The sequence below is a fragment of the Scylla paramamosain genome, chromosome 30 (assembly GCF_035594125.1).
Source record: "Scylla paramamosain isolate STU-SP2022 chromosome 30, ASM3559412v1, whole genome shotgun sequence".
In the NCBI taxonomy this organism is placed as follows: domain Eukaryota; kingdom Metazoa; phylum Arthropoda; class Malacostraca; order Decapoda; family Portunidae; genus Scylla; species Scylla paramamosain.
The window spans coordinates 13,009,115-13,024,114 of record NC_087180.1 but is presented as its reverse complement, the minus strand read 5'-3'; the positions used below and the strand labels follow the sequence as shown (position 1 = coordinate 13,024,114).

Here is a 15,000-nt window from a genome sequence, read left to right as displayed (position 1 = left end):
TTAGGTTAGATGAGGTGAGGTGTGGTTAGGTAATGTTAGGTCTCATCAGGTTAAGCAAAGCAAAATAAAAAGTAACGGCAATGGCGCAGATAACAAGAAAGTACGCTATAAACATAACGTAATATCTGCCAGCGTTATGTGCCTTCCTGTGTCAACCTAATACCTGCCAGCGAATGTGCCTTCCTGTGTCAACCTAATATCTGCCAGCGTAATGTGCCTTCCTGTGTCAACCTAATATCTGCCAGCGTAATGTGCCTTCCTGTGTCAGTTTGATGGGTTAACTCGGTCAATTTACCACGAGGCTGTATAGAGGAGGGACGGAATTATGTAGAGGAGTTATATAACAGGGCGGTGGTGTGTCGGATGAGGGAGAGTGATTTGTAATGGGCTATTTGTACAAAGGGAAGAAGGGCGCTCAGTTATCAGGCAGCTGTGGGCGGTAGACGCTGTGGGTTGTCATGAGGACTATTTTTAAAGACCACAGTGATGATTATTTGTGTTCTTTTTGATGTCTTCTTTTAATTGGTGACATATAAATATTGTTAAATTATATTAGTATTATGAAATTGCCATTGAAAACTCCAGTAACATCCACTGCAGTCTGTTAAATTATTATCACTAGTATTATTATCACTAGTATCATGGAAACGCTCATGAAAACTCGAATAACAGCCACTCCGGTCTGTTAGGTTATTACTAATATGAAAAATCCAATAACATTCACTGCAGCCTGTTAAATTACCATTATAATCATTAAAAAAAAAAAAAAAACATGAAAACACAAATAACAAACACATTAGCCTGCCAAATCATCACCAGAATCATGGAAACACCCTTGAAAACCTTAATGGCATCACTATATTGTTAAATTGTCACTAAAATCATGAATAAAACCTTGTAGACCCCAATAACATCCACTACAGCCCCCCAGATTATCACCAGAATCATGAAAAGAATGAAAACTTCAATAACATCCACTGCAATCTGTTAAATCACCACGAGAATCATGAAGTACCTTTGAAAAACAGTAACATCCACTACAGTCTTAACATTAGTGGTAGGACGAAGAAATATTTATAATACGATCCAGCTTTATCGTGTCCCAGTTCATTGTAGGGGTGAGTTGCGCCTCAAGAGTACTGTAATAGTGTAGCTGATTATGTGTACTTAGGGACTTGCTACGCTGCTACGCCTTGTGATGTGAGCGGTGTCTTCAATGCTGGAGGAACAAAAGGGACTGTGTAAGCTGAGTGGAGACATTATTGAAAACGGAAGGCCTGGTTGCAACGGTGACTTATTTATTATGTGGATTTTATGGTGACGTGAACCCAGAAATATTGTATAGTTTTCTCTGGAACGAGGAGCTTTGACTAATGTATGGTTTTTTATGTAAGTAGGCGAGTAGCAGGTGTATAGGGAAGGTGATGAGAAGGGAAGTGGCTGGGAGTGAAGTTTTATTGTAAAGGTACGAAAGAGATGGAGAAAAGTGAGGCATTATTGTTACTTGTTTACTGAAGAAACGAACAATGCATCTTATACATGAAAGAGAGAGAGAGAGAGAGAGAGAGAGAGAGAGAGAGAGAGAGAGAGAGAGAGAGAGAGAGAGAGAGAGAGAGAGAGAGAGAGAGAGAGTTCAGAGTGTAAAGAGACGGAAGAAAATGTGACGCATAATGGTAACTTGTTTTCTTTGGACAGAGGAAGTAGAGAAGAGAACAATACATCTTATATCGTAAATAAATCCCTTTCATCTAATTATATAACCAGCATTACTTAAAGAAGATATTCCGATGAGTTAGTCATTCATTTATTTATCACTTACATCGTTTTTGCCTATTTTCCGCGTATATTTATTGTGGAGGCTTGTCAGAACTTACGAGGAATGAAGGAAAACTCAAACAACCGTCGCTCTGCAAAATAGTATGGTTGTAATAGTGAAGGAGTAAATTGACATGAGTGAGATCATAAGACGGCACAGCAGGCCACACGGAAGGCTGTGATAGGAACAAAGGTGGGAATAGGGACGGATCACAAGAAAGAAGTCTTTTAACAATGCGGACGTACTGATAAGACTTGTACTAATATGCTACAAAGATTAAAAGGGAAGTCTAACAAGGCTTTTATCGTAGGTATGTGGAATGACAGGAAATTGTGAGCTTGTGGAGAGAAGTGCAGCGTAAAAACGAAGAGAAAAATAAGAGACAAGTGAGCGATAAGCATTTTTATTTTCTTTTTTGGCACATGGGAACTGGTCAAGGGCAACAAGATAAGACAGAAGAGGAAGCTTACTATTTTCTCGTGTCTTCAAAATAATAAAATAAAACAAATGATTAAAGAGAAAAAATAATCAAATAAAGTAAAAAGAATAATGAATAAATAAATACAACAAATAATAATAATAATGATGATGATGATAATAATAATAATAATAATAATAATAATAATAATAATAATAATAATAAATAAGTAAGTAAAAAAAAATAAATAAAAAGAAAAAGACCAAAAACAAAGCACAATATAGTTAAGAAAACACACACACACACACACACACACACACACACACACACACACACACACACACACACACACACACACACACACACACACACACACACACACACACACACACACACACACACACACACACACACACACACACACACACACACACACACACACACACACACACACACACACACACTCTACTACTACAACTACTACTACTACTACTACTACTACTACTACTACTACTACTACTACTACTACTACTACTACTACTACTACTACTACTACAAGTACTCATTCCAGATGCCCAAATTAATACATCCAGCTAATGCACTTCGATCTACGAGTAATTAACCTTATAATTGAAGCGGGGAGAGGCAAGATGGCGCCTCGGGATCTAAAGACAGAACATTACACACCCTTTGGATTATTACGCGGCGGGAGAAGTAACGCCCTTTCGTAATCATAGTGCGGCTGCATGACCGTCGTTTTACTGGTGGGATATGTACTTGACCGTTTTAGTGAATTAATTAAGCCCAAGAGCAGATGAATTAATTTGGCGGGAGTAATCGCGCTTAGCAAGGTTAGGAACAGCATGACGTGAGAGTAATGCAGCATAACCGCCACTCCTGGCTGTGATAGGGGCTGTAAAGGTGAGTGCGTCAGGAGAGAGAGAGAGAGAGAGAGAGAGAGAGAGAGAGAGAGAGAGAGAGAGAGAGAGAGAGAGAGAGAGAGAGATACGGTATTAAAGCCGGAAAATAATGAACTGGAAACGATATTCTCTACGTATACTCTCTCTCTCTCTCTCTCTCTCTCTCTCTCTCTCTCTCTCTCTCTCTCTCTCTCTCTCTCTCTCTCTCTCTCTACCACCACCACCACCACCACCACCACCAAAACAACTAAACTCCCTTTAACTTCCCTTTATGCACCGCCGATAATCTTCATCTGATACACCAACCAATGCCTTGATGAGTTCCCAATTAGCCTCTTTATTATCCCTGTATTATCTCTTCCACGGGAGATTAATGGCGACTAAGGGTGTTAAGGGGGAGAGAGGGAGGACGGGGAAAAGGAGGACAGGAATGAGTCTAAGGAAAGGAATGCCAGATGATTTTGAGAGGAATACGAGGGAAATTTTTCAGTCATTAATATAAATTTGAACATTGTACGACTAGCTATGTGCGGTGATGTTTGTGAGTGGTAATAGTAGTTGTGGTAGTATTAGTGGTAGAAGTTTGGATGAGGAGGAGGAGGAAGAGGAGGAGGAGATACAAGGGTACAGGACCAGAAGGAGGAGGAAGAGGAGATAGAAAGGGTACATGACCAGAAGGAGGAGGAAGAGGAAAAAAACTGTGAATGATGATGCGGAGGATGAAGAAGAATGGTTATAAGGAATGATGAGGGGAGGAAGAAGAGTAGGTGGAGGAAAAGGAGAAAGAGGAGGAGCGATAATAATAATTTATTACGAAATTTGAGAGCAGTAAAATACCTCGTACAAATTTTCTTTCCTTCCCCCTTAAACGTTTAATTGAGCTTAAAATGAACAGCCTCTTTTTTCATTTCACTACGAGGTCATTTGCGTGAGTATTTCCCGCCATCACAATCCGTGTAATGCCATGTGCTTCATCTCATCCCGACGAAGCGAAGCGCCACTCAAGAAATACAAGCACAAATGAATGACTGGAATACCTGATTGGAAAAAGATGAATTACACCTGAATAAATCACGCTTTTCTTAGTATCCGGATCCTCCTTCGTGTCTATAGAAATGGAAACTGCGGGATCTTGACTTTCCCAGGTATACTCAAGTGCCTGTATATCCTGTCTCTGTATTAATGATTGCTGAAATAGTCTATGTTTGTAAAAAGAAATGCTTCACACTACCATTATTATTTTTTCCCATTATCATCCGTAACTTTTTTTTTTTAGACTGTACTGCAGCCTTTTGAATTATTTTTAGCAATGAAAAGGAAAAAATTAACTCTCTCTCTCTCTCTCTCTCTCTCTCTCTCTCTCTCTCTCTCTCTCTCTCTCTCTCTCTCTCTCTCTCTCTCTCTCTCTCTCTCTCTCTCTCTCTCTCTCTCTCGTCTGTCGATGCAATATTTTACAGAGCTATGAATGTTAATAGAAGCCAAACGCAGCAGAAAAATGTTTTACCTTTTCCTGTTAGTGTCTTAACAGTGCTTCATACTGTTATAAATAGCAATTGCTCTACTTTAACCTATTCTAGTCTATACTTGTACATGTGCCTACCTACACTCGTAAGCCATGTTAATGAACATGCAAATATGGAAGCTTGACTTGTGTACCTTTGTATATGGATGAATTTTATGCATGCAGGTGTTCAACTTCTGTCTGGCTTTGGAAATACTCGCGAGACCTCCAACACTAATAGCTTGAACGGTTCACTCACTATTCACATCCGCTGCGTCGTGTTCGCCACACCCACTCACACCAAGCACTGTGCAGCTTACGATATGATTCCCATCAGAGCAGCATGACAATCACCTCAGCTCCTCTGAACCAAAGGTGAATATACGGTGAAGTTTTATTTTTTCATGATAGTCTGCCGCTCCTCACAGAGCTTGTTAGACATTACTTTATACTCGATATTGTCTCGTATGGTTTCATGAGTTGCAATAAATCAGCGCCAGGCATTGTCAGGTAGCACTAATTAAGCCAATAAAAGACTACGTTGTAATTACCTTTTCAAATAAGTTAACCCACATGCGTAGTTTTGTATTTTATTTTCCTGACGTCTTAAAGTATATAACATGTGAGTAATGCAACGTTTATTTTTATTATTTGTACCTTGTGTTTCCTTACCACGAGTCATGTGTCGGAAGTGAAGCAGGGTTCGTGGTGTTTCGAAACCCCGGCACGAACCGCGCATCCATCAATCATCAGTGGCGGCGTGGAGGCTCAGTGCGTGGGGTGCTTGGCCACGTGGCGATTGGTCTGAGTCCCTGCGGTGTTCCTTTTCCCCCTTCTGATCTTTAAACATGAAGTGACTGAAGTGTTGCTTGATCTCTGACAGACATTACACGCGCCTTTGTCTGCAGGGACATTTGGTGGTCAGGACTCGCCGCGACCTCCATCCTCCCTCAGAAAAATGTGAGTAAAGAGTAGGAATAGTTCTGTTCTTCCTTTAGTGTATGGCAAATATCACCCTGTGTGTTACCTTAAAAGAATTACACTAAGCTCAATGTGACGCATGGAACTTTCACTTTTTTTCTGGTATCATTGTACCATTCATTGCTATTTACTACGTCATTATCATTGCAGTTTATTATCGTTTAAATCTAACCCTTTTGAGTACCACGATATATTGCATGAATCATTACCACCTTGTATTCAGTCTAAAGTGATATTTTGCTCATTGAAGGTGTTACGTAGCGATTTTACTCGCTCAGCTATTAATATTGTATCGCCATTTACTCATTTGTGATCAGTAATAGGTCGTTTTATAGAGCTTGGAAACTATTTCAGAACAACCTGACTCATTCGCTGGACAAGTTAATGTAGACGGTTATAGGGAAAACTTAACAGAGGATGATGCATATAACAGTTGATTATTTACGCTGTTACCAGAAAAAAAAGCATCTGCTGGAGTAGTTAGAATAAGAGGGTGTAGTTCTGTCAGTACCGCGCTTCTCCCTTGTCATGGAACATAGCAGTGATTCTGTCCCGCGATACCTGAAGCAAGGTGTATTTATTTATCTCAGTTCAACCTGGCACTAGCGGTTACCAACAGACAGCCAACACTCCTTCACAAAGCCTTCCCACCTATGCTATGCTACCAAATGCCGCCATACACTTTAACCTACAAATTAACTTCAACAAATCACGTCTTAATCACTGCAGACCGGTAACATCAGGATCTCATTAACATCGTGATTCTATTGTAACACTGAGGATACAGCTGCGTCGATGTTTGAAATACGAGTAGAGATGATTTCACGGGCGGGTGGTTTGAGTGCATTGCCGTTCTTCTCATTTATTTACTGGTGTAGATTATTACGTATACATAACATAACCTTTATTGCAGTGCCCCCTTCACCCAACACACTCCAGCTCACCACTGCACACTCACCGCCACCATTGCCATCACTACCGTTTTGCGCTCTCACCACACTGTACCATCACCTCGTACCCTCGCCACGCAGCAATTTTCATCACCACGCCATTATTCACCACTACAGAGCGCATCTTACGGTTGTTCTCTATTGTAACTTATCAGACTTATTACAATTCACAGTAGAAGTTTCAGCAGTTCACCACCTCATCACCTAACAGCAGTCTTCATTACACAGTTCACCACCACGGCTTAAAACATAGTAACCCTCACTAGCACAGAAGTCATCACCACTACTTGTCACCACCACAGCTCATAACACAGGAACCCTCAGTACCACACAACTCCTCACCACTTGATTCACCATTCCTCAGTACCACGCAAGTCATCACCACCATCTGACTCACCACCACAGCTTATAACACAGCAGCCCTCACCACCACACAGCAATCACCACCACTCGGATCACCACACGGCAGAGTAGATTACACGATGCTTCCTGCTTTAATATGAGAGAGGAATACAAAAATACGTGTTTGGACTAAGTTTTCTGTAAAGTTTCCAAGATATTTGTTAACTCGACCTTTACACTTTCAAACTACACTACTCGCCTCATCACACACCCTACCACATCACCACACAACACACCACCACCATACAATGCACCTCACCACAACACACCTCGCCACACCAAACAAATGTCACACGCTTCACGTCTCCGAGCAGTCATCAGTCGGTAAATGAATAAGTCGGCAGGTAGGAGGAGAATTTATCACCACGGAGGGTACAGTGTAGACTTTTTCATGTACTTTAATTAACCTTTATCTGACGTGTGACGGGCGTAAAGGTCGTTCGTCTCTTCCTCGCTTCCCTCCCTGATGCCATTAAAATACTCGATACTGAATGCCTTGTTGCTTTTCCTCGTCAAAGATTATACAAGTTTTTGTTTTCCTCACTGAGCTTGTCCCGGCAACCTGATGAACGGCTGTCTTTGAATACATACATTACTTTCATTATTCAGGCTGACTCATCTCGCTGGAAATGTTCGCAGTCACTTCGCTAATATTCTTATTTTCTCTGTGATGTAGATATGCCAACAAATATTTTATGTTGTATGGACAGGCCGTAGTGTTTTGTTTCCTGGATCAATTAGTTAATATTTTTGTGTTCTCTGTGATGTAGATTTTCAACAATGATTAACAATTATTTAATGTTGTATTTGTGTTTCCCAAAGTTCCCTGACCTCGCCACCACAGCCCAGTGTTAGGCAGGTCAGGGTAGGTTATTGAATCATGAATTCATTCAGAGCGCAGCAGCAGCTGGTTCATATAAGGCCAAGGTTAGGCTAACGAAGGTAGGGTCTGATTGATTAGATAATAGAACATTTTGACGGAGCCAGGTCGTGTAGTGCCAGTGTTAGATTAATGCCTCGAGTGGGCCGAGTTTCGTGGATTGGTTAAGTTTCAAATTGATGATCCCAAAAGTTCTGTGATGATGTGATTAAAAATGTCTTACCTTGCGCCGCAACAACTACGGTCATGTGGCGCCGAAATAAAAAGATGAATAATAAAATACCAGTAATATTAAAATGTCTGGTAAAACTAACAAAAATAAGAAATATGTCAAATTTGAAAACAAAAAAAAAATGTAAAAACGAAGCTACAAGTTAACCGGGCTGGCATTTTGAATATATTAATTGCAAACGAGTACTGAGTGTTCTGTGAGGCAAGAACTTTAGTTAGGGAGGTTGAGATGTGGTTAAGAGTCATTCAACATGGAATTATCAATATAACTGAAACGTAAACAGACCCATGAAAAGCACTGAGCTCCACTTACAGCACTGGTAACTGCTGGTGTAAACAGAGCGACGAGCGAGTTTAACTGAAATGGTAGTGGGAAAAATGCGCTTTACACTGTTTCAGCACCACCCACAAACTTTTGTTCCCAGAGTTAGGTGCATCACAGTGACATCCCATCTACATACTAAATTGTACAGGCACATCATTGCTCTAAATGATGCAGAGTGGACGGGAATGTTAAACGGCATCTGATCTGCAGCGCTGGCAACTTCGCAGAACTGTTTGCCTCTCAGGAGTGTTGCTTACGTTTAGACCATCAAGTTTGTAATACTCGTAGTAATAACAACAGTAATAGGAATAATACGGCTGTTCCCCCAGGTCGTCATTACAGACGTTGGAGAGCTCGGCTTACAGTGCTCTTAATTAGGTGTTAGTGTGTTATTAAACAGCTCTTTGCACGCCTTTCTGCCGGCATGTGCGTCATTCCCTGATGGTTTAAAGATATGTTTTGAGAGGCTGTAATTTATTCTTGACACACTTTTAACGTTTGTAATATGGAGTCCGAACCCTCTTAAGAAAAAGTGTTTCCTTTGGTTCTCAGATAGAGTGATAGAGGAGTGGAACGGACTCAGTCATGTTGTTAGTGCTAGGGCATTAGGGAGCGTTAAGAGAAGATTAGACGGGTTTACGGATCAAGAGGATAGGTGGAAATAGGTAGGTATTTTTCATATAGGGACTGCCACGTGTAAGCCTGGTGACTTCTTACAGCTTCCCTTATTTCTTGTGTTCTTATGTTTGTTTTTATTTTAAATGTGCTGAAGTAAAGACGTCACATGATTGATTGGTTAGCATGTAAATTAAACACTGCCAGACACTTCGCTTGCTTTTTTTTTTAGTACGGAGTTATAAAAAGTTTGCGCATTTTTCATGTCTCATTCTTCTTGTAAATTGATGTGTGTGTGTGTGTGTGTGTGTACTCTTGTTTGTGGTAGGTTTCTCCCTTGGACAACAGGCTCAAAGTGATTTATTTATAGCCCAACCGTTATGCTATTCTCTCAGTCATGCATAGGCTTCTTTGACATGCACGACGCCGAAGTGTTTGGCGCGGCGGCGGTAGGGAAGGAGGTAAAAAATGTTAGGTGAGTGGGCAGGTAAGTGACAGGTGTGGATGGAGGCTCGCGTGTCACTCATTCATTAACACTGTGTGCTCGTCTTTGATACATGGCCATCCGTGAGTGTTGGCGCTTTGTTTTATACAAGTGACACGTGAACCCAACGCTTTTATATTGCTTTTCGTTTTTGGTGGAAATTTGTACGTACCTGTGTGTTTACCAGGGCGATTTGAAGGTGTGATGTTATTTTGATTGTATTGAAAGTCTCCATACTGTTGTTTAATATGTTCTACTACTACTACTACTACTACTACTACTACTACTACTACTACTACTACTACTACTACTACTACTATCTCCACCACCATAGCCAACGCCTCACATTCCACCACTAATACTATAAAGCAACAACAATAGCAACAATAGCAACACAGTAACCATTGTCTTACACACAAAAGCAGGTTACCTCTTATAACACACACATACACACACACACACACACACACACACACACACACACACACACACACACACATACACACACACACACACACACACACAGCACCACAGCAGGAGTTGCCGAAGCGTCCCAACTCGGTCATGTCCTTGCCAACACCGATTCCCTGCCAAATGACGTGATGGACGAGTTATCATTGAGGGCACATTTGTTCCCTTTGATTGCAGTTGCGCTAAAATCATTACCTCTTCGATTTGTTCTTTTCTTACCCTGCAAAAATATCACTGCCCCTTCCCACTTCCCCCTTCTTTCTCGTGAGTTCGTCGTCGTCGTCATCCGCTTTCCTCTTACCGTCTTTCTCGCCTTTCTCTTCGCCTTCTTTTCCTCGTTGTTCATTTCTTCATTGCATTTTTCATACTTCTAATCGTTCTTTACATTCTCCTCTTTTTTTTTTTTTTTAGGTCTTTTTCATCATTATTTTACTTCCTCGTTTGGCCCTCTATACTATCTTCTAATCCTGTTCCTTTTCATCCTTTCCTTCCTACTTCTTTCCTTTTGTCGTCTCATTTCTCCTTACCTTCATCGCCCTCTTATTCCAGGAAATCTTCATTCTCGCCTTCAGCAATAACCTCAGCAGTTTCTTATGATTAAAAAGCAAAGTCACTAATTTTCATCCTCTTAATTCCCCTCTACCACCTCCTCCTCCTCCTCCTCCTCCTCCTCCTCCTCCTCCTCCTCCTCCTCCTCCTCCTCCTCCTCCTTCTCTATTTTCTTACTTCATACCATCGTCATCTTCGTCTTCATCTTCAGCCTTAACCTCCGCAGTAGCACACTTTTAAAACCAGCGTCGTTATCTTCCTTCTCTTCCCCCTCCCCCAACTTCTCTTCCTTTGTCTTCTCCTCCTTATCATCATCATCTTCGTCTTCATCTTCAGCCTTAACCTCCGCTGTAGCACACTTAAAACCAGCGTCGTTATCTTCCTTCTCTTCCCCCTTCCCCCACTTCTCTTCCTGTCTTCTCCTCCTTATCATCTTCATCTTCGTCTTTATCATCAGCCATAACCAAAGCAGTAGGCATTAAAAAGCAAAGTTGTCGTCACTTTCACTCCCCTCCTACTTCACATCTCCTCCTCCTCCTTCGTCCTCTTTCCCCCAACAACACTCCATATCGTCATCTCTTCATCTTCATCATCCGCTATAACCTTCACATTTTTAAAAGCAGTCATCGTCATTTTCATCCTCTTCCACCTTCTCGCGCGTACGCCTCTTCGCTTTATCCTCCTCTCTCTGTTTCTCTCTGTCTCTCTTCACTGCATTCCATACCACGGTTGCCTCCCTAACGGGGCTACGTGTACGGCGCCGCTAAACGTCTTCTAATGACTGGGGTTGCCTCCGAGTCCCGCCTCCTCCTCCGTGCCGTACCTTGGACCCGATGGCGATGATAATGGTTTGTTTATTTTGAGCTTTGTTGCAGGTGTCTGTTTGTGCCTTTTTGCTAATGAGTCCGACGCGGTGTGTGGGAGCGGTGATGGTGGTGGTGGTGGTGGTGGTGGTGGTGGTGATGGCCCCGAGGAGAAAGGTAGTCTGGGAAAATGTCTGTGTGTGTGTGGGTGTGTGAGCGTGTGCGTGTGTGATAGAGTGTTAGTCTTTCAACGCCGTTATTTTGGAGGGGAAATTCTCTCTCTCTCTCTCTCTCTCTCTCTCTCTCTCTCTCTCTCTCTCTCTCTCTCTCTCTCTCTCTCTCTCTCTCTCTCTCTCTCTCTCTCAGGCAATAAACACTAATAACCTCCATCAGTGGAAACCTGCCCATGCTACACACACACACACACACACACACACACACACACACACACACACACACACACTAGCATGAATGGTAGAAAATCGTGAGAGAGAGAGAGAGAGAGAGAGAGAGAGAGAGAGAGAGAGAGAGAGAGAGAGAGAGAGAGAGAGAGAGAGAGAGAGAGAGAGAGAGAGAGAGAGAGAGACGAAAGACAACGAGGAATGAACGTAATTTTGAGAAATGCAAAACAACATCGTTACCCATTAAAACGAAAGAAAATGGAAAGAGGTTGAGAATGGGCTTTTAAGAGAGAGAGAGAGAGAGAGAGAGAGAGAGAGAGAGAGAGAGAGGGGGGAGGTCAACACTTCAAATAGTTTCGAGACGAGTGAGGCTTCGAAGCATAAGAAGCTTCATAAGATTGCTATTAAAATGAAACGTGTGAAACAGGATTTTTATTTTTGGATTTCTTTTTTCCCCTTAGAAGTTGCAAAAGAGCTCGTTATCTTTCAGTGCTGCTTAACCTTTTTGTTTGTTTCCTTTCTTTTTTTGTTTCCTTCGTTTTCCCTTTACTTATTGGCATATTTATTTCTCCCATTCTTTACTTCTATTGCCTCTTAAGTTTGCGTGTTTATTTCGCCTCTCTCTCTCTCTCTCTCTCTCTCTCTCTCTCTCTCTCTCTCTCTCTCTCTCTCTCTCTCTCTCTCTCTCTCTCTCTCTCTCTCTCTCTCTCATGCGCCACTCACGCCCACAATTCCTCCCACACACACTATTGTAATCCAACACATCTATTGTTGAAAGCTTTGACGATCACGAGTCTGGGACGTGATGAACCTACCTACCCACCCATCCACACACACACACACACACACACACACACACACACACACACACACACACACAGGAAAAGTTCAATCGTTCACTGTATTCCTGACATTCATTTGAGCTGGCTTCCTCTACTCCGCTTTCAGTGAGACACTAAGCATTTTACAAACGAAGAGTAAACAGCATCAAAGGAGCAGTACCGGCGGGAATGTGAGGTAGAGCATAGAGAGAGAGAGAGAGAGAGAGAGAGAGAGAGAGAGAGAGAGAGAGAGAGAGAGAGAGAGAGAGAGAGAGAGAGAGAGAGGGGTTGAGCTACATAGGGTAATGGGTTTAAAATTGATTGTTACCAAGAAAAAAGATAAAAAAAAAAAATGATGTAAAAAAAAAGAAAAAATGTAGCAGCATATCATGTTGGTAGGAGGAAAAATTGACTTATGAAAGAGTTAGGTTAACGTAGCTATAAAAATAAACAGCCACATGAAAATGGAGGGAAGGTATTTGTATATAGAACACGATTTATATAAAAAAATGGCAAATGACTCGCATCTGACCATGAAAAAAAGTAATTTATTAACTTAATTATCCCCATGAAATAAGAATCGAAAGATAAGTGATCAGAAAACAACGAACCACTCTGGTAAAACCTAAAATGACGACTGAAATCCGTATCAAGTGAAGGTAGAGAGATAAGTGACCAGAAAACAACAACCAACGCTGGAAAAACTTAAAATGATGGACGAAAAATATCTCCATGTAATAAAAATAGGGATAAATGGTCAGAAAACATCAAAGAGAGAGAGAGAGAGAGAGAGTGGGGGCTGGGCGTGGGAGGGATCGTAAAGGAACACTTATGAGACAAAGGGAAAACATTTGATCGCTTTAGTGGTTCTTTAGCGGGACACCAACGAGACATTTCGAGACACTGTGCCCGCGGCGTCGAGAGTTTCAATCAGGCTAATGAACACGTGAGCGACGCCCCGCAGCAAGGCTTTGAGACAGAGGGGAGGATAAAAAAAAAAAAAAAAAGAGGAAAGAGGTGGAAAAATGCAAAAAAAATAAATAAATAAAAATAAAAATGAAATAAAATAAAATAAAAACGTAAAAAAAAGCTACAGAAAAGATTAAAGGAATGGTTTTCTGTACAAGTTAGAGATATTGTTTGGTATTGAATGTGGTGCGTAAAAATGAATAGAAAACGGAGGACATACCGCAACCTTTCCCTAATTGATTTTAATGAATTCATGCTTTGTCTGCCGTCCCTTGTGATGTGACGGGTGGAATGCAATGATCTGTGAGTGATTATCTTTACTTTTACTTCACCGTTTGTTTTATAATTATGTACTTTGTCTTGCTTTGATCTTTGTATTTACTTTTACATGCGCGTCTTCTTGGTTCGTTTTACTGGTACTTCGTTTTATTGTCTTGGTTCTCTATGGTGTGTTTTTATGCTATATCTTTGCTTTATTCTTTCGTGTTTGTTTTATTTTATTGATATTTTTATTTGTTATACTTTCCATTTGTTTTATCCCTTCGTGTTCGTCTGTATTTTGCTTAACTGGTAGTTTCTGAATTGTTTTACGCTTTGTTTGCTATATTCTTACATGTTCGTCTCCATCCTCGTTGCGCTCCGCCATTTATAACGTGGACAGTCATGATTTATTATCCTCTTCATTCTTATTCTCATGTCACGCGCAATAACTCCGTAATCTTCTATATCTTGCTTGTTTTTCTCAGTACGTCACGTTTATTTTCATTTGTTCGCTGGTAGAGGAATAATTTTACGTGTAATCTTTTCACTGCAGTGGTCGGGGTTTGTTAACGCTGAAATTCACCTAAAAAAAAATAAATAAATAAATAAGTAAAATGAATAAATAAATAAAGTAAATAAATGAATGAAAGGAAAGAATACCAGCATAAGGAAAAAAAAGCTTCGATGTCGATTCTCTTTCTCCAAGATATTGAACTATTAAAGAGACTGTAGTACAAAAATAAATGCAGAAAGTTATTGGTGTTTATGGGAAAGATTGTCTGATGTTTACAAATAAGAGTGACAAAGAATATAAGAGTGAATATTAAAAAGGCATTCCTAAGACCACCTTTTGAGAGAGAGAGAGAGAGAGAGAGAGAGAGAGAGAGAGAGAGAGAGAGAGAGAGAGAGAGAGAGAGAGGAATTACGAATCTGAGCCCCGAGCACAAAAATTCTTGTGTTCAATGTATATTTTTTTTTATTGCATCCATCGAGAAGAATACCAGCCCGTGTAGACTCTCTCTCTCTCTCTCTCTCTCTCTCTCTCTCTCTCTCTCTCTCTCTCTCTCTCTCTCTCTCTCTCTCTCTCTCTCTCTCTCTCTCTCTCTCTCTCTCTCTCTCTCTCTCTCTCTCTCTCGTAACCGAACACAACAAAACCGTTTCCCTCACAACACTTCATTGAGCGGGATACACAATTTTTCGCT

At 41.0% G+C, this 15,000-nt stretch overlaps 1 protein-coding gene across 2 annotated transcripts in view; it reads left to right on the top strand.

The window, feature by feature from the left end:
• The first annotated feature begins 5,418 nt into the window (after window positions 1-5,418).
• Window positions 5,419-15,000, top strand: part of LOC135115858 (adenine phosphoribosyltransferase-like) — a 183,532-nt gene continuing 173,950 nt past the window's right edge. For both annotated transcript variants that reach the window (XR_010276073.1, XM_064032893.1), the window contains exon 1: window positions 5,419-5,615. Coding sequence is in view for 1 of the 2 variants with exons in the window: in XM_064032893.1 (XP_063888963.1) it covers window positions 5,614-5,615 (2 nt within the window). In the remaining variant the exon portion in view is untranslated. The remainder of the gene's footprint in view (window positions 5,616-15,000) is intronic.